The 22,542-nt window shown below is 46.7% G+C and overlaps 1 protein-coding gene across 2 annotated transcripts in view; it reads right to left on the bottom strand.

Annotated features, from left to right (window-relative positions):
- Positions 1–22,542, bottom strand: part of atcaya (ATCAY kinesin light chain interacting caytaxin a) — a 109,701-nt gene that overhangs the window by 53,669 nt on the left and 33,490 nt on the right. The window contains exons 1-4 of one of the 2 annotated variants that reach the window (XM_070859904.1): positions 11,341–11,485; positions 11,085–11,200; positions 4,722–4,786; positions 3,005–3,226 (exon numbers count right to left, since the gene is read on the bottom strand). In XM_070859904.1, the coding sequence (XP_070716005.1) occupies positions 3,005–3,226; positions 4,722–4,786; positions 11,085–11,161 (364 nt within the window). In that variant the 5' untranslated portion in view covers positions 11,162–11,200; positions 11,341–11,485. Of the gene's footprint in view, positions 1–3,004; positions 3,227–4,721; positions 4,787–11,084; positions 11,201–11,340; positions 11,486–22,542 lie in introns of those variants that run through there. The other variant, XM_070859905.1, reaches the window with a different exon arrangement.

The raw sequence follows: 22,542 nt of genomic DNA, 5'->3' as shown, positions 1-22,542 counted from the left end.
ATTGGCGTGCAGATTTAAAGCACATGGTATTGGGGGTAATGTACTGACATGGATAGAGAACTGGTTGGCAGACAGGAAGCAGAGAGTCGGGATAAACGGGTCCTTTTCAGAATGGCAGGCAGTGACTAGTGGGGTGCTGCAGAGCTCAGTGCTGGGACCCCAGCTATTTACAATATACATCAATGATTTAGATGAAGGAAATGAGTGTAATATCTCCAAGTTTGCAGATGACACTAAACTGGGTAGCAGTGTGAGCTGTGAGGAGGATGCTAAGAGACTGCAGGGTGACTTGGACAGGTTAGATGAGTGTACAAATGCATGACAGATGCAGTATAATGTGCATAAATGTGAGATTATCCACTTTGGTGGCAAAAACACGAAGGCAGTATATTATCTGAATGGTGGCAGATTAGGAAAAGGGGAGGTGCAACGAGACCTGGGTGTCATGGTACATCAGTCATTGAAAGTTGGCATGCAGGTACAGCAGGCGGTGAAGAAGGCAAATGGTATGTTGGCCTTCATAGCTAGGGGATTTGAGTATAGGAGCAGGGAGGTCTTACTGCAGTTGTACTGGGCCTTAGTGAGGCCTCACCTGGAATATTGTGTTCAGTTTTGGTCTCCTAATCTGAGGAAGGAAGTTCTTGCTATTGAGTGAGTGCAGCGAAGGTTCACCAGACTGATTCCCGGGATGGCTGGACTGACATATGAGGAGAGACTGGATCGACTAGGCCTGTATTCATTGGAGTTTAGAAAGATGAGAGGGGATCTCATAGAAACATATAACATTCTGACGGGACTGGACAGGTTAGATGCAGGAAGAATGTTCCCGATGTTAGGGAAGTCCAGAACCAGGGGACACAGTCTAAGGATAAGGGGTAAGCCATTTAAGACTGAGATGAGGAGAAACTTCTTCACTCAGAGAGCTGTTAACCTGTGGAATTCCCTGCCGCAGAGAGTTGTTGATGCCAGCTCATTGGATATATTCAAGAGAGAGTTAGATATGCCCCTTACGGCTAAAGGGATCAAGGGGTCTGGAGAGAAAGCAGGAAAGGGGTACTGAGGTGAATGATTAGCCATGATCTATTGAATGGTGGTGCAGGGTCGAAGGACTGAATGGCCTGCTCCTGCACCTATTTTCTATGTTTCTATAAGAACGTGATAAAAACATGACTACAGGAAGTCAAGCTGGGTAGGCGGGAAGTAGGTGTGGATGTAAGATTTATAGTAAGATATAGATAGATATTACAAGCCGTGTATATAATGCACACCCTGCAAGTGTTACACTTACTTCCTGTCGCACTTACTTCCTGTCACACTTACTTCCTGACACACTTTCCCATCATACTTTATTGATAACACCTATTGTCGTAGCACATTGTATTGTCTGACTCAATATGAGCGTCACGGTGTCATCATACATTGTATGCTGAAGGGTGAGGGTCATCTCCTGCTTTTGACATTGGATTTAGTAACTGCAGTGGTCACAAAACACAGGAATAATCAAACTTTTCAGTCGTGTACAATCCATTTCTTGTGTGATCATCTTAAGTCATTCCCTAAACTTGTTCTCTCTGGTGACAGACTTGTAACCATCAGTACTTCATCCTTGTGTTGTTCAACTCAAAATACTCTCTCTAGACACATCCCACATTTGGAAGGACATGATCCAGAACTGTTCTGTTCTTCACAGCTCATGTGGACACAGTAGGAAAGATTCACACACCCACCATTACACTTACAGTGACAACACTGAATATTCACACCAATACTTGTATGGGTACTTGTTATATCCACAGGAGACAGCTGCTCCACCCCACAGTTGTTAAGCTCTTTTTGCATTAAATTGGCATTATTTGTACTTTATTCAAGGCTGCCCTGCTAGTGTGGAGCCTTGCTAGCGATGAGCATTGGTAGGAAAATGCGGGCTGCAATCTTTGAGTCTGTTACTCGCTCCTACGTCCAGAGAGCTCTGTGCTGGCAGTGGAGCCTTGCTACTCAGTGCTGCTCTTTATTTGGGGGATGTCATTTTATCACCCTGAAGCAAATATCCAGGAGGGAAAGATGGCCCACCACAGAGCAAGTTCCGCGGGCACGATCAAAGGTGACATAAGAACATAAGAAATAGAAGCAGGATTAGGTCATACGGCCCTTCGAGCCTGCTCCGCCATTTAATACGATCATGGCTGATCCAATCATGGACTCAGGTCCACTTCCCTGCCCATTCTCCATAACCCCTTAATCCCTTATCAGTTAAGAAGCTATCTATCTCTGTCTTAAATTTATTCAATGTCCCAGCTTCCCAGCGAATTCCACAGATTTACAACCCTCTGAGAGAAGAAATTCCTCCTCATCTCGATTTTAAATGGGCAGCCTCTTACCCTGAGATTATGCCCCCCAACTCCAGTCTTCCCCATCAGTGGAAACATCCTCTCTGCATCCACCCCGCCAGGAGGAATAATCAAGCAGCACAGCGAGAATCCTTCCACAGGTAATGTAATGTATTTGCTTCATGGGTTCTTTGCTTAAGAACTCATAGCAACACATTGCTCTTAAGAACTAGTTGGTTTATTAACAAAGGTTTAACAATCACACTACACATTACCAGTTCATCCACTAGGCTCACAACTGCATACCTCATCGTGGATGACCTAGACTCAACTGACTGGGGTTTTATTGAGTCTTGTGAACATCATGTGACTGGCTAAGCCAATCACAATGCAACAGCTCTACAAACCTATGAGCATTACACTCTCCCTCTCTTTTCACCATTTGTGATTGAAATTGGGAATGAACTCCGACCTCATAGTTGTTGCTTCAATGCTCTGGCATTGTAACTCATCATTCATCAGCTTGGGTGCTCTTAAACCATTGAAAACCTGGCGAGGCTCATATATAAAGAATGGCCGCTTGGGTGAGCTCCCAGAGGAACCTGTGCCTGCAGCAGTTAAACCCTTCTGGGTAAGAGGGGAGAAAATTGCAACCCAAAGACATTTTTCAGACTTACCTTCCCATTCCAACTCATTTCCATTTCCTAAATATTCCAGGGAGTCTGTCTCGTCTGGAGTCTCCAGATCATCCACATTAATGTCGAGGTCGTCCGGTGTATCCAGGTAGTCATCTGACAAGATGGAGCCCTCACTCTGATCCAGAGAGATGTTAATTTCTGGGGCAACAAGAGTCTTGCGCTTCGGATGATTCCCATTAATATTCAGTGTGTTCGGGGGCACTGACCAGGAACAGAGACAGAGACTAGTATCACTTAATGTGTGCACTTTCAATCATACATTAACATCCAGAATTAGATTGCACAGTCATTGGAACACTGCCCTTTGATCTCTGTATCCAAGTTAGAGACTGTCCTTTGACCTCTGTGACCTGCATAATCTAAGTTAGACATTTGGTGAAGGAATCAAAGTTTCCTCTAATGGTTAGAAAATTATACATTTGGAAAGTGTCAGCACAGCTTCTTGGGTAGTGATATTTTAATTCATTCTTGGGATGTGGTTGTCGCTGGTGTGATGTATTTGCTTCATGGGTTCTTTGCTTAAGAATTCATAGCAACACATCGCGATTAAGAACTAGTTGGTTTATTAACAAAGGTTTAACACATTACTAGTTCATCCACTCGGCTCACAATAGCATGCCTCATCATGGATGACCTAGACCCAACTGACTGGGGTTTTATTGAGCCTTGTGAACATGTGACTGCATTTATTGCCCTGAGAAGGTGATTGTCTTTCTTCTTGAGCCGCTAGGTAGGAGTTTGATAAAACTGAGTGGCTTGCTAGACCACTTCAGATGGCATGTTAAGAGTCAACCATGTTGGTACAGGCCAGACTGGGTAAGGATGGCAGGTTCCTTTCTAAAGGAACCAGGTGTTTTTTTATGACACCAATTTTACTGATACCAAATTTTTATTTCCAGATTTTGTTTTAAACTGAATTCAACTTTTCAAACTGCCATGGTGGATTTGAACTCCTGTTCTCTGGATTAGTCATCCAGTAATGTAACCACTACACTACACTGCCACAGGCCGAGGAACTGACAGACAGGAGTACTGTCCTGTGGCTGGGAATCGTTCTTTGTTTATAGTAGCAACATCACCACAAAATATTCTAAACAGGGGCAGCGCTGTATCACACAACAGGTTAGAAAAATCCTTTCACCTTTGCGTGCAAATCCAGCTTGTGCAAGGGAAATGAAGGATTCCTCTCTCTGTCAGGGAGTTGGTTGGTACAGAAGTCAGGCTCTATCCTTTTACCTCAAAGATGTGGGTTCAAAACCAGCCTAGTCAGAGAGGGTGAAGTCTCCTCTAGCTGTTCGCTATAAGGCTCCAATGTGAAATGGGTTTCCAGCAGTCTTATTCCAATTCCTCCAACCTAAAGTTACCCAGCACGACTGGACAATCTCACTCAGATAGGTCGCCAGATGGTTGGTGTGGGAAATGGGAAAATGTCACACTGGTGCAGCGGGGCTGCTCTTCTGAAGATGGGGTTGAGGCCCCTTATTGGGACAGTGTCGAGAGAACTTTATTCTGCATCTAATCAACATGCTCTGGGAATGCTTAATGGAGCAGTGTTGAGGGAGCTTTACCCAGTATTTAACCTGTGCTATACTGCGCAGCAGGTGACTGAACTAGGCTAGTGTTCCATTCCCCGACACCAGCAACTCTCATACTGAGGAGCTCACATTTGCAAGCAAAAAAGAACCGATTGACTCACAAGTTCTGTTTTCTAGAGCTGGTAATCGTCCAAGGACATCCATCGCTTGTTCCTCTGGTATCGGCCTGCAGAGCAAAAAGAAAATTACTACATTTGATCAGAAACTTAATTGTCGGATGGTCAGTGGCCTGGGGTTTGTCTGTCCTGTGATCTTCGGGCAGCAGCTTGAGTTCTGGAAACAGGCCCTGACCCGGTTTCAGGTTTGTATTGCAGCTTTCCACCCTTCTGCCTACTCTAGGAACGTAGGAACAGGAGTGGGCCATTCAGCCCCTCGAGCCTGTTGCGCCATTCAATGATATCATGGCTGATTTTTACCTTAGCTCCATCCACCTGCCTTGGCTCCATATCTTTCACTGCCTGAAGCTAACAAAAATTTATCAGTCTCAGCTTTAAATTAATGATGCGTCACATGGATGTTAAGATCGCATCGCGCAGGCTTACCCCCCATGTCAGCATTCCTGCCCCAACAAAAAAACGATTAACTGGCCATTCATCTCATCCAGTTTGTGGATCTTCCTGTGCACAATATGGCTGTCACATTCAACAAAACTTCAACATAATTTGCTGAGTGAAGCACTAGAGGTGTTGACATGAAAAGATGCTGCATTACTTATTATTTTGCTGCTGATAAAGTGAATTTGGATTTGAAGTAACTCATGCTGCCGTATTCTCAATACAATCAGACAGCTTTTGAGATACGTACCTACCAGCCTCTTACTGTTCTGTCTCCTCTGGGATGCGTTTCTGTTGTGGACATCCTCCAAATTAACCCACACTGATTTTTATTCCCCAATCCTCTTGTCCCCTCTCATCCTGAAGGTGCTGGCTCTTGCGGAGTGCAAGTTCCAAAGTGCCCGTTACTGTGCCCAAGTGGCAATTCTTTGTTTGTGAGCTTAGGCAATGAGTGTTGATATGCTATTCCACCATGGCGGGCATCACATATCAGCCTAATCCTGACTGTAGGCCATTCCAGCAAGGTGGGTCATCATGGCCAAGCCTGACTCCGTCGGTATTCAACGACTACACACGCACTTTACAGAAGGGGCAACTGGAGAGTGATTAAGAGCAGGGATTCTGGCTTGATATTTTTCTCTCTCTCTCTGAGGCCAAGTGCAGCACGCCAAATGCTGTTTCAGCTGAGATCAGCTCACTCAGCACAGACTGCGGATCCAACCTAGGAGCTTCCCCCGGTCGGTGAATGATCAATTCCATGCTGGGCGGTGCATTTACCCACCGAGCCACCAGGAGAGCCTAAACAATCAATGTCCCGAAGGTGCTAGCCGGAGTCCCGAAACGTTAGTCACGGTGCTCATCAGCAGGCATGTTACATTCAGCCGCTCTCTGTGGAGGGAGCTCTCCCACAGATCTTGGAGCTGTGCAGATTGGTCCACACACTTGCAGCATTCAAGAGCAGCAGGAATACCAGCAGCAAACCAGAGGCATCTAGATTTAAATATCACAAGGAGAGACAGGACAACTGGATTCAAAATGGAAGTCCGCTGGCAAACAGTGCTGCATAGCACCGGATTCACTCAAACTGATCTAATAATTAAACACTGTCACATAATCAAGTATTCAAAACGCCTCAGACTGAAAATTCGATACGTCAAATAAACAAGCCAAAAAAATATATATTTTTAAATACAGTTTTAAATTGTCCAAATATTAACATTTCATTTCATTTTAATTGAACTATTCAGTACATCATGCACAAATTGAATTGGTGTCTCACCTGTTTGAAAATTCTTTTATTTTTCATCAATAGACAAGTAAATAAATTGTGTGAAAATGATCTTTTCCTCTCGGAAACATGTCCGGAGAAACAGCTGGGGTTTACAGTCCTGCCACCATTTTGATGTTACTGTCACATGATTGGGACATTTTTCCTTATAAGGGATATTACAGTTCCCCCCCCCACCCCGGATTAAATGGAATAAGCTAGGCATTTCTATTGAGTGGGATGCGGACTGAGCATGCCCAACATCTCCACGGGGATTAACATCTCTTCAGGCTGATGGGAACAAAGGATTAAGCCTAGCCAGAAGAGTACTGCTTTATGTCTGCTTACACAGGCTGGATTTCAAACCTATCTCTCCACACCTTCACACTGAATGATTCGCTGTTATTAAATCACTTGTGTTCCTGATGGATTCGGGAAGGAAAAATAAAAGCATCTTCAATTCTGGTTAAGAAATCTATTAATTACTGTAATGTCAGATGATAGAAGGATTCCTGAAGACACTGAATCCCTGCTGCAGCATAGTTCTACGGTCACCCTCTGCTACCTTGCCCAAGTGGCCATTCTTCACGTATGAGTCTGCCTATTGAGTGTAGAAGCTATTCTACAATAGGGGCATCACATTTGAACCTGATCAGGAATTAGCATCTTCAGGAGAAGAGGGAGCAAAATTGGACGGATGGGAATGTTATTTGTAACGTTAACCTTTGATACTCTTTTAATAGTGCTCAATTTCCACATTCCACCGAGCTCTAAACTTGCGTCAGTACTGCAAACAGATGTCGATAGCTCCAACCAGTGTCTCAGCAGGTAAATTCACTGCCTGATGTGATGCTGGGCCACACAGAGCAGAAAGGCCCCACGTTATGTGGGTTAGAGTCCAATTCAGTTAGGTGATATATAATTCGTAAATGGCCTTTTTGGAACTGAAAGTGGATTAGAGGGAACACAGTGCATTGGTCATAGATTAAATATTAAATGCTGCCATGTCAGTCGGGGGCTGTAGTGCTCACTGGTTTCTGTCACTGACTCATTGTGGCTGATACTTGCACTTCATAGAACAACCATCTGTTGACCTTTGTGACCCTCTGGGTACATCAACTTAATAGTGAAATATGATTAAGCTTTCTGAAAGGGGATGCTTGCCGTGATGGTCCGAGGGAGCATTTGCTGTGACATTCCGAGGGACCATTTATTGTAACAGTCTGTGGATGTGTTCCGTCTGCACATGTCAAGCTTTGCTACTTGTTTGATGATTTCTTTTTTCCAGTTTTGTCCTCTCTGGGACTGGCTGGTGCCTCACCCAAGGTCCCATCCTTCACATTTAAGCACAGACAGTGAGTGTTGGTTTTCCATAGATTCATTGGAATCCCGCTCATACCGATTGGATGAAAATCTCCCCTGCCTTCTGGCTACAAAGATGCCGCTCAATAGGAATTTGGCCCACCTCAATCCAGTTACTAGTGAGCAGGGGCCAGTCTGCACAATTTCCGAAAAACGTGCACTAAATTGCCAATCTCATTCACCAGAGCCACACGTTGTGTGGGATAAATTCAGGAATGCTGCGCCAGAGAACAATAAGCTGCAATATAAACAGAAAAGTCTGAAAATACTCAGCAGGTCAAACAGCATCTGTGGAGAGAAAAACAGAGTTAGCGTTTCAGGTCGGTGACCCTTCATCAGAATGGGCCTGAAACGTTGACTCTGTTTCTCTCTCTACAGGTGCTGCCTGACCTGCTGAGTGTTTCGTTTCCAGTACTTTCTGTTTATATTTCAGGTTTCCAGCATCACAGTATGTTGCCTTTTGTATTAGTGATAAGTTGCAGGTTTACATGTGCAATTTCCCCATTCACTGTTGGCTCAGTGAGCTCCTGATTTCAATCATACCGCTCCAGGTAATTGGCAACTGAAGGCCAGGCACAACTATTTTAATAGGGCCCCTTTCACTTGCTATCTGGAAGCTGGTATAAAACTCCACCTCCTAATAGCATCCCAGGCAAATATTTATCCCTCAACCAACATCACTAAAAAACAGATTATTTGGTAATTCATCTCATTTCTGTAGGTGGGACCTTCGTGTTCGCAAATTGGCCACAATACAAAAAGTATTTCATTGGCTGTAAAGCTCTTTGGGATATCCTGAGGTCATGAAAGGCACTATATAAATGCAAGGCCTTTCCTTTGCCTACTTTTGTTGGACAGCAAAAAAAGGAGAAGGAAACAACTCTGAATCCAAGCCTGATAAATGTCCATTGCTGGGGAGCCCATGAATGGAGGCCCAGAGCCACATGGGGCAGCACGTCTGTCAAAGGCCACAGATGAAAGGAGATGGACTGTGAAGCCCCCCCCCTCCCCAGTTGTATTATGAGCATTGTGAATCTAGGATGTAAAAAATTGCTAACTTGTGGCCAGTCCCTCATTCCAAAAGTATGCTTTGATCACAAGCACAAACTATTTCCTGTTCACCCAGAGATGCAGGAAAGCACTTCTTGTTCAAGGTCAATCTAAGCTGTTTGTGTCAAAACACATAATCCTGACTATTACCCTATTGCACTGTGGATTCTGACAGACCTGCACCCAGGGAATACTGGAGTTCTATACCTGGGACACAGCCTGTCTCACACTCACTCAGTACCAAGTACCTGTATTGGTGACAATATACAGTGTCTAAGAACCTCATTCACATCAGCCATCTATAAGTGAGCCATCTATAATTTATTTTAAAAATCTTGCACATGGTAGGCACTTGTTGTCTGACAATGTTTGGTCACACCTTTATCAACATTTGCCATTCTAAATCGCTGTATCAGCATCTCCCTTTCAATTTTGCTCTGTCAACTCTCATGGCTCTGGCCACCAGATGGCTCTGTGGAACGAGTTTCTGAAATGTCTTTCCTAATTCCGTTGGGTATATAAGAAAACAAAAATTAATTAACTGTCTAGTAGGTTAGTATTGTTTTTTCAAGGAACTCTTCAGATGCTAAATTAGACTTTATGGCAAAGCCAAAAATTGAGCATCTGAACTTTGAACATCTAGTTTTGAAATTCTGTATAAAACATCATCTCTGTAATGTGGTACTCATTCAACACACCTTGTGTGATGGTTTGGCACCTCTAAGTTAGAAAGTTGTGGTTCAAGCCTCACTCCAGGACTTGATATAAAACCTCGGCTGAGATTGAGCATTGTTGGAGATCCCATCCTTCAGATAAGATCATAGAATAATCCAGCACAGAAGGAGGCCATTTGGCCCATCGTGCCTGTGCCGGCTCTTTGAAAGAGCGATCCAATTCATCCCATACCCCCGCTCTTTCCCTGTAGCCCTGCAAGTTTTTCCTTTTCAAGTTTATATCCAATTCCCTTTTGAAAGTTACTATTGAATCTGCGTTGCCACCCTTTCAGGCAGTGAATTCCAGCTCATAACTCACTGTGTTAAAAATTCTCATGTCCCTTCTAGATTTTTTGCCAATTATCTCCATTCTGTGTCCTCTAGTTACTAACTCTCATTTCAGTGGAAACAGTTTCTCCGTATATGCTCTATCAAATCCCTTCATAATTTTGAACACCTCTATTAAATCTCCTCTTAACCTTCTCTGCTCCAAGAAGAATAACCCTGGCTTCTCTGGTCTCTCCACATAACTTAGATTCAATACACTACCAGTGATTTGTAAAGGTTTAGCATAACTTCCTTGCTTTTGTACTCTGTGCCTCTATTTATAAAGCCCAGGATTCAGTATGCTTTTTTAACAGCCTTCTCAACTTCTTGATATTAAAGATGTTAAACTGAGATCCCCGTCTTCCTGTTCCAATGGTTCAGGTGGACACTATGGATCCCATGATGCTATTTGAAGAAGTGCACAGAGTCATCCTGTCAATATTCCTCCCGCAACTGGCCATTTATTTCATTGCCGTTTGTGCGATATTGATAGAGTGATTGGCTACAATTTTTGACTACATAAAATCAGTCACTGAACTTCCATGTCAATGATTATATAAAGCACTCTGAGACATTTTGATATGAAAGGCACAATAGGAATGTAAGCATTATTATTTTAGATGTATTGATACAAAAGAGATGGGCTGTATGGTTGATCCACTGTTACAAACATTGCCTTTATGTTATTAATAATTTTTTTCCTCACGGTGCTGATGGTTGTTGGACTCCAGCTCCATGCATGACAGCTACCACTTCGGTACCTCACCTAGTCAGAATCAGTATGCTATTCAACTGTGGGAAGCATCACAACATGTCTGATCACTCGACATTCATGCCCACAGGTGCGCACCTTAGAGCAGGAATCACAGAACAATGATCAGAAGTAGGAACTCTAGCTGATTTCCACCCCCCACCCCATGATCAGAGGCACAAAGGTCCTTTCTTTGGGGAAGAGGGAAAAAAATTCAGATTTTAAAAATTAGTGAAAGCCTGAAAGGCATGTCACTCCAGACAATGAATCTGGATCCACTATGGTAAGGCAGGCGGTGAAAGAGTTAACCACATAAATATTTGCAGTGCTGCTTTGTGTCCCTGAAGGCTCACAGTCTCACCGGGAATGCTCCCGTGAAAATTGATGGGCTCCCAGTTCCAATGTAAATGAGAAGATGTGCGAACATCTGGATAACAAACCTGGGAAAATCATCGTCCTGCCATTCCTCCTTCAGCTCAACATTTTCCATTCGAAGCGCTGCCTCGCTGGTCCCCATCAGAATCCCGAAGGTGGAGGGCACAAAAGAATTCAGCAGCTGAACAGATGTAATAAATGATATTTATTAAAAGCATTAAAAACAACCCCCAAGATATAAGCACATGAAATCATAATGACAGCCTGTTTAACCAGCATCGAAATAACAGCAAAAATGCCGATTTGAAATGGGCTACTTACATTCAGTCTCTGATCCTTTGTGGCTGCTTGTTTTAATAAGAAATGGTTCTTTTGTCCATCTCCGACATATTCCTCCGTCTGTTCGTCCTCAAGTAGGCAGTTTAAATTGTTAATTCTGAAAGCAGCGGCTTAAACCGAGGATCCTTTGCCCACCTTCACACGGAGCCTTCCAACGCTGGGTATATCTCTGCTCTCATCACTATTATGGGTACAGATGCCAATCACAAGCTTAAATTTTTCATTGCCAGCCGACTCCTGTCAGGCACAGTGCTGCGTAGGGAGGTAATTAGCAGATTGGCAGGCACATCAGCAAACAGCAGCTGTATTCTGATTGGTGCCACACTGTGATGAAATCTGCAAGCACCGTCCAATCCTCAAAAGAAGGGAGAAATCAGAATATATTGTCCAACCTGCTTCCACATCTCCGTTTTCTTTATCTTTACATTGTTCGATGCTGCTTTATCTGCTTCCTCTCCCTGTCCTACTCCTCGCTCTACAAACCCCCTCCCCTTTATCCTACACACAAACATTACCTCTCACTCGACTGACAAGAATGGACAGAGAATCCAAATGCTGCATGGTGTCAGTCAGAGATTTGCGCAATGTGTGTCAGAGAGTTGCCAAGTGTGTGCACAGCATGAAAATGGCACAGGACCAGCAGAGACTATATAAAAGGGAGTGAAGATGGGCAGGATGCTTATTCATGTGCCTGATAAAGGGCTGCTACATTCGCTCTATGGTAAAAAAAAATCTGTGTTTCGCATTTTCTCCACCCTCTCCTGAAGATGCTGGGGCCGAAATTCAGCCTCCCAAAAAGGCCGCTTACCACTGAAAAGCAGCGGCCAAGTGGACGGAGTCGAGTGGCCGCTGATTTGGAGTCCAATGGCTGCCGCCAGCAAAATTCACCTCAGTGATTTTTCCGGCGGTCCCCACTTCCACCCCACTGCTGCCGACCCCTCCTAAATGTGTCATCAAAGGGCGCACCACCGATCTCCCGCACCTCCATCCATATACAGCACGAAACATCTTCAGGCCACCGCGCGGTGCCCCTGACAGCTTTTCCTTGTTTTCAGTGTGTGGGACATGGCTGCATGGCAGCCATTAAAAGGGTGGGTGCACTTCCGCGGCCGCCATTTGCATTTTTTTGCCGGCCAATTTCCAGATCGGCCGGACAATCATGCCCCCGAGTTCGGCCAGGCCAACAACAGGCAGACTGGCACCCCCTCTTGGTTGCCAGGCCACTGGCCCGGCCGAAACCCTCTCTGGTGGCCCAGTGGGCCTACCTAAAATCTTCGCAGAGCTCGCAGCGGCCCTCGCCTTTAAGTGAGGGGGAGAGACGTGGTGACGCACACCCGTCATGGCGCCATCACCATTTCACTGATGAATGACAGTGGCGGAGACTCCGCCCCTTTAGTGGTCGATCTTCTGCTTACCACCCCATTTCCGCCTCCATTATGACCTACTTCTGGTCCGCCTGAAAAAAAATGACAGAGAGCTAAATTCTGCGAAAGAGGCCACCTTTCCAGCGCAGTGGAAAAAACACTTCTAAAACGGTGGTTGCGACCCGTTTTGGGCGGACCTGAATTTCGGCCCCACTGTCTCTCGCTGGGGTATAGTTCCATAGGTACTGGCTGCCCTTCAGTACCCGAGTGTCTCGTGCTCCATCTGAGACCTCAGACAGTGAGATTCAGCACTATATTCAATTGTGGGAGAACAAGGCCTGATCCTGTCTGTCATGTATGTACTTTTGGGGTCACTAGCCACTAGATGGCATCACGTGTGTGCAGCCCAAGTATAAAAGGCCAGCCATTTTGTATATTAGGCATTTTGGGCCATAATAAAGCAGAGCCAGGGTCATACCTCTTGGAGTTAAACAGTACTCAGTCTAACAGTTATTGCATACACAACATTTGGTGACGAGGCAACAAGAACTTTTGCATGCAAAAATGAGCACAATTGGATTGTTAGAGCGATTTGTGGAAGCAGAAGATTGGGCAGACTTTGTGAGTCATTTGAGCCAGTTCTTCATGGCCAACAAAATGGAGGAGCTCGGTGACGCAGATCGGCGCCGGGCGGTGTACCTCACGGTTTGCGGTCCAAAAATTTATGCTCTGATAAAGAATCTACTCCTGCCTGTGAGCCCAACAGAGAAGACGTATGAAGAATTGTGTACACTGGTACAGGACCACCTTAAGCCAGACGAAGGCATGATCATCTCAAGTTACAGATTTTACATGCACGTTCGCTCAGAGGGCCGGAATGTGGCAGAATTCATTGCCGACCTGAGACGTCTAGCGGGACAGTGTAAGTTCGGGGCTGTGTTGGCAGACATGTTGCGAGATTTCTTTGTAATCAGCATCAACCACGAGGTGATCCTGCGTTAACTACTGGCGGTGGAACGTTGGACTTGAACAGGGCCATCACAATCGTTCAGTCATGCATGACGACGGACAGAAGTCTAAAGCAGATATCAGTGAAAATCGAAACTCGGCAAGTACTGTAAATATGATTGATTCGGCGTTCGGCAGAGCAGCACATGGCAGGGCCTACCTGACTGCGTATGCAAAACCTGTGGCTGCTCAAAGTCCGCCAGCGGGAATACATCCGATTTCTCCATGTTGGCGTTGTGGGGGAAATCACCGGCACAGTCCCAGCAGTGCCGATTTAAGCAATATAGTTGCAAAGGCTGTCTGAGAATGGGACATCTCCAGTGCAAGTGTCCGTAGATGAGCAAGCGTTCTGCGACACACCACGTGGAGGATGATGGTTAGACTAGCGCGGTTCCGGATACGCAATCTGAGATACCAGAGGAGAAAGTCTATGGACTGTACTCATTCCTAACTAAGAGCAAACCGATAATGATCACCGTGAAATTTAATGGGGTGGCGGTATCGATGGAACTGGACACGGGGGCGAGTCAATCGATAATGAGCCAGAGGGCATTCGACAAGCTGTGGGATACTTAGGCTGTGAGGCCCAGGCTGAGTCCAGTCAATGCCAAGTTGCGCACGTACACCATAGAACTCATAACGGTGATTGGCAGTGCCACAATTAAAGTGTCGCATGACGGTGCGGTTCACAAGTTACCGCTATGGATTGTCCCAGGCAATGGCCCAACACTGTTCGGCAGGAACTGGCTTGAAAAAATCAGATGCAATTGGAATGACATCAAGGTGTTGTCGTCAGAGAAAGATACATGTGCCCAAGTACTGAGCAAGTTCCACTCGCTGTTCAAACCAGGCATCGGCAACTTCACAGGAGCCAAGGTGCAGATCCACGTGGACTCGGATGCAAGACCCATCCATCATAAAGCTCAGGCAGTTCCGTAGATGATAAGGGAGAAGGTCGAAATCGAACTGGACAGACTCCAGCATGAAGGGATCATATCACCGGTTGAATTTAATGAATGGGCCAGCCCCATTGTTCCTGTGCTGAAAAATGATGGCACAGTGGAGACTACAAGGCTATGATAAACAGGTTTTCGAAACAGGATCAGTACCCGTTACCGAAGGCTGATGACTTGTTTGCAATGCCAGCCGGGGGGATGTCATTCACCAAGCTGGACTTGACGTCAGCCTACATGACACAGGAGCTGGTCGAGACATCGAAGAGACTTACGTGCATTGACACGCATAAAGGACTGTTTATTTATCACAGGTGCCCTTTTGGAATTCGCTCAGCTGCAGCAATATTTCAGAGGAACATGGAGAGTCTACTGAAGTCCGTTCCCAGAACCGTCGTGTTCCAAGATGACATCTTGATCACAGGTCATGTCTCCGAGGAACATCTGAACAACCTGGAAGAGGTTCTACATCGTCTGTACAAAGTGGGACTCAGACCGAAACGCTCGAAGTGAACCTTCTTGACACCAGAGGTTTAATTCCTGGGGAGGAAAATTGCTGCTGACGGCATCAGGCCCACGGACACGAAACCAAGGCCATCAAGACTGCACCCAAGCTGTAGAATGTGACAGAGCTACGTTCATTCCTGGGTCTACTCAACTACTTCGGCAACTTCCTACCTAAATTGAGCACCTTATTAGAACCAGTGCACATGCTGCTAAGAAAAGGCGGCAACTGGGTGTGGGGTGCGTCTCAAGACAGAGCTTTTGAGAAAGCTTGCTCTAATAAGCTGCTGGTACATTATGACCTATGTAAATGTTTAGTATTGGCCTGTGATGCTTCGTCATATGGAATTGGCTGCGTACTCCAACAAGCTAATGAATAGGGTAAATTTCAAAAAGTTTGTCTAAAGCGGAAAGAACCTACAGCATGGTAGAGAAAGAAGCACTAGCCTGTGTGTATGGGGTTAAAAAGATGCATCAGTACCTGTTTAGTCTTCGGTTTGAACTGGAGACAGATCATAAGCCGCTCATTTCACTGTTCTCTGAAAACAAAGGTAGGTATCAATACCAATGCTTCATCCAACATCCAGAGGTGGGCGCTGACATTATCCGCTTATGATTATGTCATTCGCCATAGACCTGGCGCCGAGAATTGTGCCGATGCTTTGAGCCGTCTGCTGTTGCCCACACCAGAGGTGGAAACACCACAACCAGCGGACCTATTGTTAGTTATGGATGCTGTTAAGAGAGAAGGAACCCCTGTCACGGCTCAACAAGTTAAGACCTGTACCAGCCAGGACCCGATTTTATCGGCGGTAAAGAGTTGCATCCTCAAAGGCGATTGGTCTGCCATACCCAAGCAAATGTGCGAGGAGACCAAACTTTACATTCGTCGCAAAGACGAACTGTTTATTCAATCCGATTGTATACTGTGGGGCAATCGTGTTGTTATGCCCAAGAAAGGGAGAGAGAAATTTGTACATGAGCTACATAGCACACATCCCGGCATTGTAATGATGAAAGCCATCGCCATGTCTCATGTATGGTGGCCGGGAATTGACTCTGAGCTTGAATCATGTGTGCATCAGTGCAACACTTGCAAAGCACAAGCGAAATCGCCGCTGAGTCTGTGGTCGTGGCCGTCCAAACCCATGGTCCAGGATCCACATAGACTTTGCAGGGTCCTTCCTGGGGAGGATGTTTTTAATTGTGGTTGATGCATATTCGAAGTGGATAGTGTTGAATCCTTAACTCTTAAACATAATCACACGAGGCACGTACTGCAGACACAGTCACTCTGTGACCTTCACCTTTATTACCTGGACCAAGGAGTGCTGGCCCTGTGAGGGACCTCCCCTTATATACCTGAATCTCCAGGTAAGGAGTGTCTCCCACAAGTACACCCCCTGTGGTCAAGGTGTGCATTTCTAGTAAGTATGTACAGTATGTAGTGGTTACACGAGGATTACAATTGTATAAGGGTTACAGTAGTATGCTGGTTACATACATGACATCACCTCCCCCCTCACGTCTTTTTGACACAAAGGTCAAGTCTATCAGGTGGTCGACGCTCTCTTGTGGAGCGCCGCAGTTGAGGCTCTGGTGGCTGAGCCTTGGCATGTGTTTCTGTCACCTGAGGTGATTCCGGCCTGTCTGGGCTGGCGGCAGGGACTGTGCATGCTGGTGATTGTCCTTGTTGCTCGTCCACTGGCAGTGGCGTGGTTGACATCTCATGCTCTTCTTCATGTTCATCGGTGCCTATACTGAATCTTTTCTTTACTTGGTCCAAGTGTTTGCGGCATATCTGCCCATTATTAAGTCTGACCACTATGACCCTGTTTCCCTCTTTACCAATTACGGTGCCCTCCAGCCACTTGGGTCCCAATACATGGTTAAGTACAAATACCGGATCATCCATTTCTATACACCTCTCCCTTGAGTTACGATCGTGGCACTCGGTTTGGGATTGGCGCTTGCCCTGAACAATGTCTGCCAGGGTTGGGTGGATGAGGGACAGCCGCGTTTTGAGCGTACGTTTCATGAGGAGTTCCGTGAGCGAGTGCGGCCAGGACCTATAGGCCAGCAGGAGGCGCGATAGGCGGTACTGCAGAGAGGGTCCTTGGATGCGGAGCATGCCTTGCTTTATGACTTGGACCGCACGTTCCGCCTGGCCATTGGAAGCCGGCTTGAATGGCGCCGTCTGGACATGTTTGATGCCATTACCCGACGTAAACTCCTGGAATTAATGGCTGGTGAAACACGGGCCATTGTTGCTGACCAGAATGTCCGGTAAGCCGTGGGTCACGAAAACCGTGCGCAGGCTCTCCACGGTGATGGATGGCATGCACGAGTTTAATATGATGCACTCGATCCATTTCGAGTATGCATCGACAATTATCAAGAACATTTTTCCCATGAACGCGCCCGCATAGTCCACGTAAATGCGTGACCAAGGCTTGGTGGGCCAGGGCCACGGGCTGAGCGGGGCCTCCCTGGGGGGCATTGCCCAGCTGGGCACACGTCGTGCACCTGCGAACCCAGTGTTCCAGGTCTGAGTCAATCCCCGGCCACCATATGTGTCTTCATTAACACGATGCCAGGGTGCTCGCTGTGGAGTTCTCTGATGAATGCTTCCCTCCCCTTCTGGGGTATGACCACTCGGCTGCCCCTTAACAGGCAGTCGGCTTGGATGGAGAGCTCATCCATCTGTCTCTGAAACGGTCTGACCTCCTCGGGGCACGCCCCGTGCGTGGGTGCCCAATCCCCAGTCAGGACACATTTCTTTATCATGGATAGGAAGGGGTCTCTGTTGGTCCAGAGTTTAATCTGGTGGGCTGTGATGGGGGAGCCTGCGGTGTCAAAAGCCTCAATGGCCATGACCATCTCAGTGCTTTGCTCCGCTGCCCCCTTGGTGGTGGCCAGGGGAAGCCTGCTGAGCGCATCAGCGCAGTCTTCGGTGCCTGGCCGGTGCCGTATGGTGTAGTCATATGCAGCCAGCGTGAGAGCCCATCGCTGTATGCGAGCTGACGCATTTGCATTGACCGCCTTGCTGTCAGACAACAGGGATGTTAACGGCTTGTGGTCCATTTCTAACTCGAACGGTCTGCCGAAAAGGTATTGGTACATTTTTTTCACACCATAAACGCAAGTGAGTGCTTCCTTTTCGACCATGCCGTACCCACGCTCTGCCTGGGAGAGCGACCTGGAGGCATAAGCCACCAGTTGGAGTTGTCTGTCTCCATTACCCTGCTGCAACACACACCCAACCCCGTATGATGATGCATCGCATGTTAAAACTAGTTTTTTTACAGGGATCATACAACGTTAACAGTTTGTTACAGCAAGGCAGGTTCCACGCCGTGTTGAAAGCCCATTCTTGGCAGTCCCTTCAAAACCATTCGCAACCCTTACGCAGGAGCATGTGTAACGGCTCCAACAATGTGCTTAAGTTCGGCAGGAAGTTCCCGAAATAGTTCAAAAGTCCCAGGATCGATCGCAACTCCGATGTGTTGCCAGGCCGGGGCGCACAATGGATCGCCTCTGTTTTGGATTCGTTAGGCCGGATCCCGTCTGCGGCAACCCTCTTGCCCAGAAACTCGATCTCTGGGGCCAAAAACACACACTTGGCCTTCTTCAGCCGCAGGCCCACCCGGTCCAGTCGGCATAGCACCTCCTCCAGGTTGTGGAGGTGTTCCTCGGTGTCTCGACCCTTTATTAGGATGTCGTCCTGGAATACGATTGTGCCGGGAATGGATTTCAGCAAGCTTTCCATGTTTCTCTGAAAGATGGCGGCCGCCGAACGGATGCCAAAAGGACACCTGTTGTAGATAAATAATCCCTTGTGCGTCGTGCTGGTGGTCAGATGCTTGGATTCTTCAGCCAGTTCTTGAGTCATGTAGACCGAAGTGAGGTCCAATTTAGTGAACAGCTTGCCACCTGCCAACGTGGCAAAAAGGTCCTCCGCCCTCGGGAGCGGGTATTGGTCCTGCAGGGACACCCGGTTGATGGTGGCTTTGTAGTCACCGTAGATCCTAACCGAGCCGCCCGCTTTAAGGACAGGAACAATGGGACTTGCCCAGTCACTAAATTCAACGGGCGAAATTATGCCCTCTCTGAGCAGCCTGTCCAGTTCACTCTCTATTTTCTCACGCATCACATACGGCACTGCTCTGGCTTTGTGATGCACTGGTCTGGCGTCCGGGGTGATGCGTATAACTACTTTTGTGCCCTTGAACGTTCTGATTCCGGGTTGAAACAATGACCCGAATTTTTGTAGTACCTGTGAGCATGAGCTTCGCTCCACAGATGAAATGGCGTGCACATCCCCCCATTTCCAGTTCATCTCAGCTAGCCAGCTCCTTCCCAAAAGCGCTGGGCCATTTCCCGGAACAATCCAGAGTGGCAGCCGGTTCTGTGACCCATTGTGTGTTACCACCACGTTTGCACTGCCTAGCACTGGAATGATCTCTTGGGCGTACGTCCGTAGCTGCATATTAATTAGTTTCAATTTGGGCCTGCTAGCTCTGTGTGGCCATAGTTTCTCAAATTGTTATGCACTCATGAGGGACTGGCTAGCTCCATGTGCACCGGGATGCCATTCAATAAAACTTTCATCATCATGGGTGGCGTTTTGGTGTATGAGCTGTGGACGTCAGCCACATGAACCCGCTGAATTTCAGCATCCATGGCTTTACCCCAGGCATTATCCTGCACTGCAAGCCCCTCGCCTGATTCCTCTGTTTCATAGATTAGCCTCGCTACCGGCTGTTTGCAAACCCTAGCCAAATGTCCTCTGGCATTATAATTCCTACAGACGAACTGCTGAAATTTGCAGCTTTTCGCATAATGTCTGCCCCCGCATCTCCAGCATTGGCTGATATCGTTGTTCACAAAAGGACTGTTAGCAGGCATTCCTCTCTGATTGTTTGCTTGGTTGTTTCTAAACACTCTGATGGTGGATGTTAATGGTCCCCTTGATGGCGTGAATTGCCACTCCCCTCTCCATTGTCCCTGTCGGGGGCCCACCTTAGAGTCGGTTTCAGCTTGGGCAGTTACAAAATGCCTTTGTCTGACTGCTGCAGTTTCAAAATGCCTTTGCCTGACTGCGAGATCTTGAGCCGCGTTTATCACATTAATTCCTTGGTCCGTCGCCACGTTGGACCCAGGACTACTCGCGTGAATTAGCTTGGTCTCTTCTTCCCCGGCTATGAAAGTTTGAGCTATCAATGCTGCCTCTTCTAGAGTTAAGTCCTTGGTCTCTATGAGCTTCCTGAAGATCCCGGCATGGCTAATGTCCTCAATGAAAAAATCCCTTAACATCTACCCCCTGCAGGCGTCTGAGAACTTACAGAGGCTGGCCAAGCGCCACAAGTCTGCCAAGAAGTTCGAGATGTTTTGCCCTTCCCGACGTCGGTGTGTGTCGAACCGGTGTCGGGCCATGTGTATGCTGCTCGCCGGTTTTAAGTGTCCGCTGATCAGACTTGTCGGCCGATTTGTGGGGTGCGAGCAGGTCCTTCATCAGTGCATATGTTTTTGTCCCGCAGCTTGGTAGTAGATGCGCCCTCCGCTTGTCAGCCGCATCCTCTCCCAGCCAGTCCTTCATGACAAAGGTCTGCTGGAGTCTCTCCACAAAATCGTCCCAGTCTTCACCCACACAGTAACGTTCCTCTAAACTACCGGTGGCCATCCTCTGGGTTCATTGATTCCCGTTTCCCGTCGCCAGGTGTTGAATCCTTAACTCTTAAACATAATCACACGAGGCACGTACTGCAGACACAGTCACTCTGTGACCTTCATCTTTATTACCTGGACCAAGGAATGCTGGCCCTGCGCGGGACCTCCTCTTATATATCTGAATCTCCAGGTAAGGAGTGTCTCCCACAAGTACACCCCCTGTGGTCAAGGTGTGCATTTCAAGTAAGTATGTACAGTATGTAGTGGTTAGATGAGGGTTACAATTGTATAAGGGTTACAGTAGTATGCTGGTTACATACATGACAGATAGAGTATATAATCATATAATCCAGCACATCCACAGCTATCATTGAGAATCCCAGTGTCATGTTCGCAACACATGGTCTGCCTGACATCGTTGTTAGCGACAATGGATCGTGCTTCACCAGCCAGGAGTTTCAAGAGTTCATGAAACTCAATGGTATCAAACATGTAAGGTCAGCACCGTTCAAACCTGCATCCAATGGGCAAGCAGAACCTGCTGTCCAAATCATAAAGCAGAGTATGAAGCGAGTAACCCAAGGGTCACTGCAAACCCGCCTGTCATGCATACTTCTTAGTTACAGGACAAGACCACACACACTTACCGGGGTCTCACCTGCTGAACTAATGATGAAGAGAGGTCTTAAGACCAAGCTATCTCTTGTACACCCTGACTTGAATAATTATGTTGAATATAGAAGACAAAGTCAGCAAGAGTATCAGGATCGCGCGGCTGTGTCATGCGATATTTCTGTAAATGATCCTGTATATGTTCTGAATTATGGTCAGGGTCCCAAGTGGATCACTGGTACTGTCATGGCCAAGGAGGGCACCAGAGTATTTATTGTCAAGCTTAAAAATGGACAAACATGCAGGAAACGTATGGATCAGACAAAGCTGCGGCACACAGACGAACCGGAACAGTTGGAGGAAGAGACAATCGACGACCAACCAGCCTACCCCCAGTCATCAGAGGACTCAGTGGTCATCAGTGAATCGGGACTTTCAATCACTGACATGTTCAATGAAAATGGACTTTCAATCCCTGACATGGCCATTGCCACTCCCACCAGTTCAGCCAGCAGTCACAACAGACTTTGAACACTCACCCAAGGCTGGAGTTGAACTGAGACAGTCAACCCGAGAGCGTAAAACACCGGACCATCTGAATTTGTAAAAGACTGTGTTAATATCTCAGAGGGGGGGTATTGTCATGCATGTACTTTTAGGATCACTAGCTACTAGATGGCATCACTGTTGAAGGCCATTGGGCTGCACGCATGTGTGTACAGCCCAAGTATAAAAGGCCAGCCATCTTGTATATTAGGCACTTTGGGCCGTAATAAAGCAGAGCCAAGGTCATACCTCTTGGAGTCAAACAGTACTCAGTCTAACAGTTATTGCATACACAACACTGTCCTTGCCTGATGTCCGTACTTCCCGCAGGAGTCACTGGATATCGATCAAAGGCTTGAAAAATTGGAGCTGCTTTCATTTGAAAAATACAAGATTATGGGGTAATGATAGAAATGTTTAAAATTACAAAAGGATAGGATGGGGTTAAGAATGTAAGAAATAGGAGGAGGAATAGGCTATCTGGCCCCTCAAGCCTGCTCCACCATTCAATAAGATCAGACTGATCT

Source organism: Pristiophorus japonicus, chromosome 18 (assembly GCF_044704955.1).
Source record: "Pristiophorus japonicus isolate sPriJap1 chromosome 18, sPriJap1.hap1, whole genome shotgun sequence".
Taxonomy (NCBI): domain Eukaryota; kingdom Metazoa; phylum Chordata; class Chondrichthyes; family Pristiophoridae; genus Pristiophorus; species Pristiophorus japonicus.
Note: the sequence above shows the minus strand (reverse complement) of the source record. Positions and strands in the feature narration are given on the sequence as shown.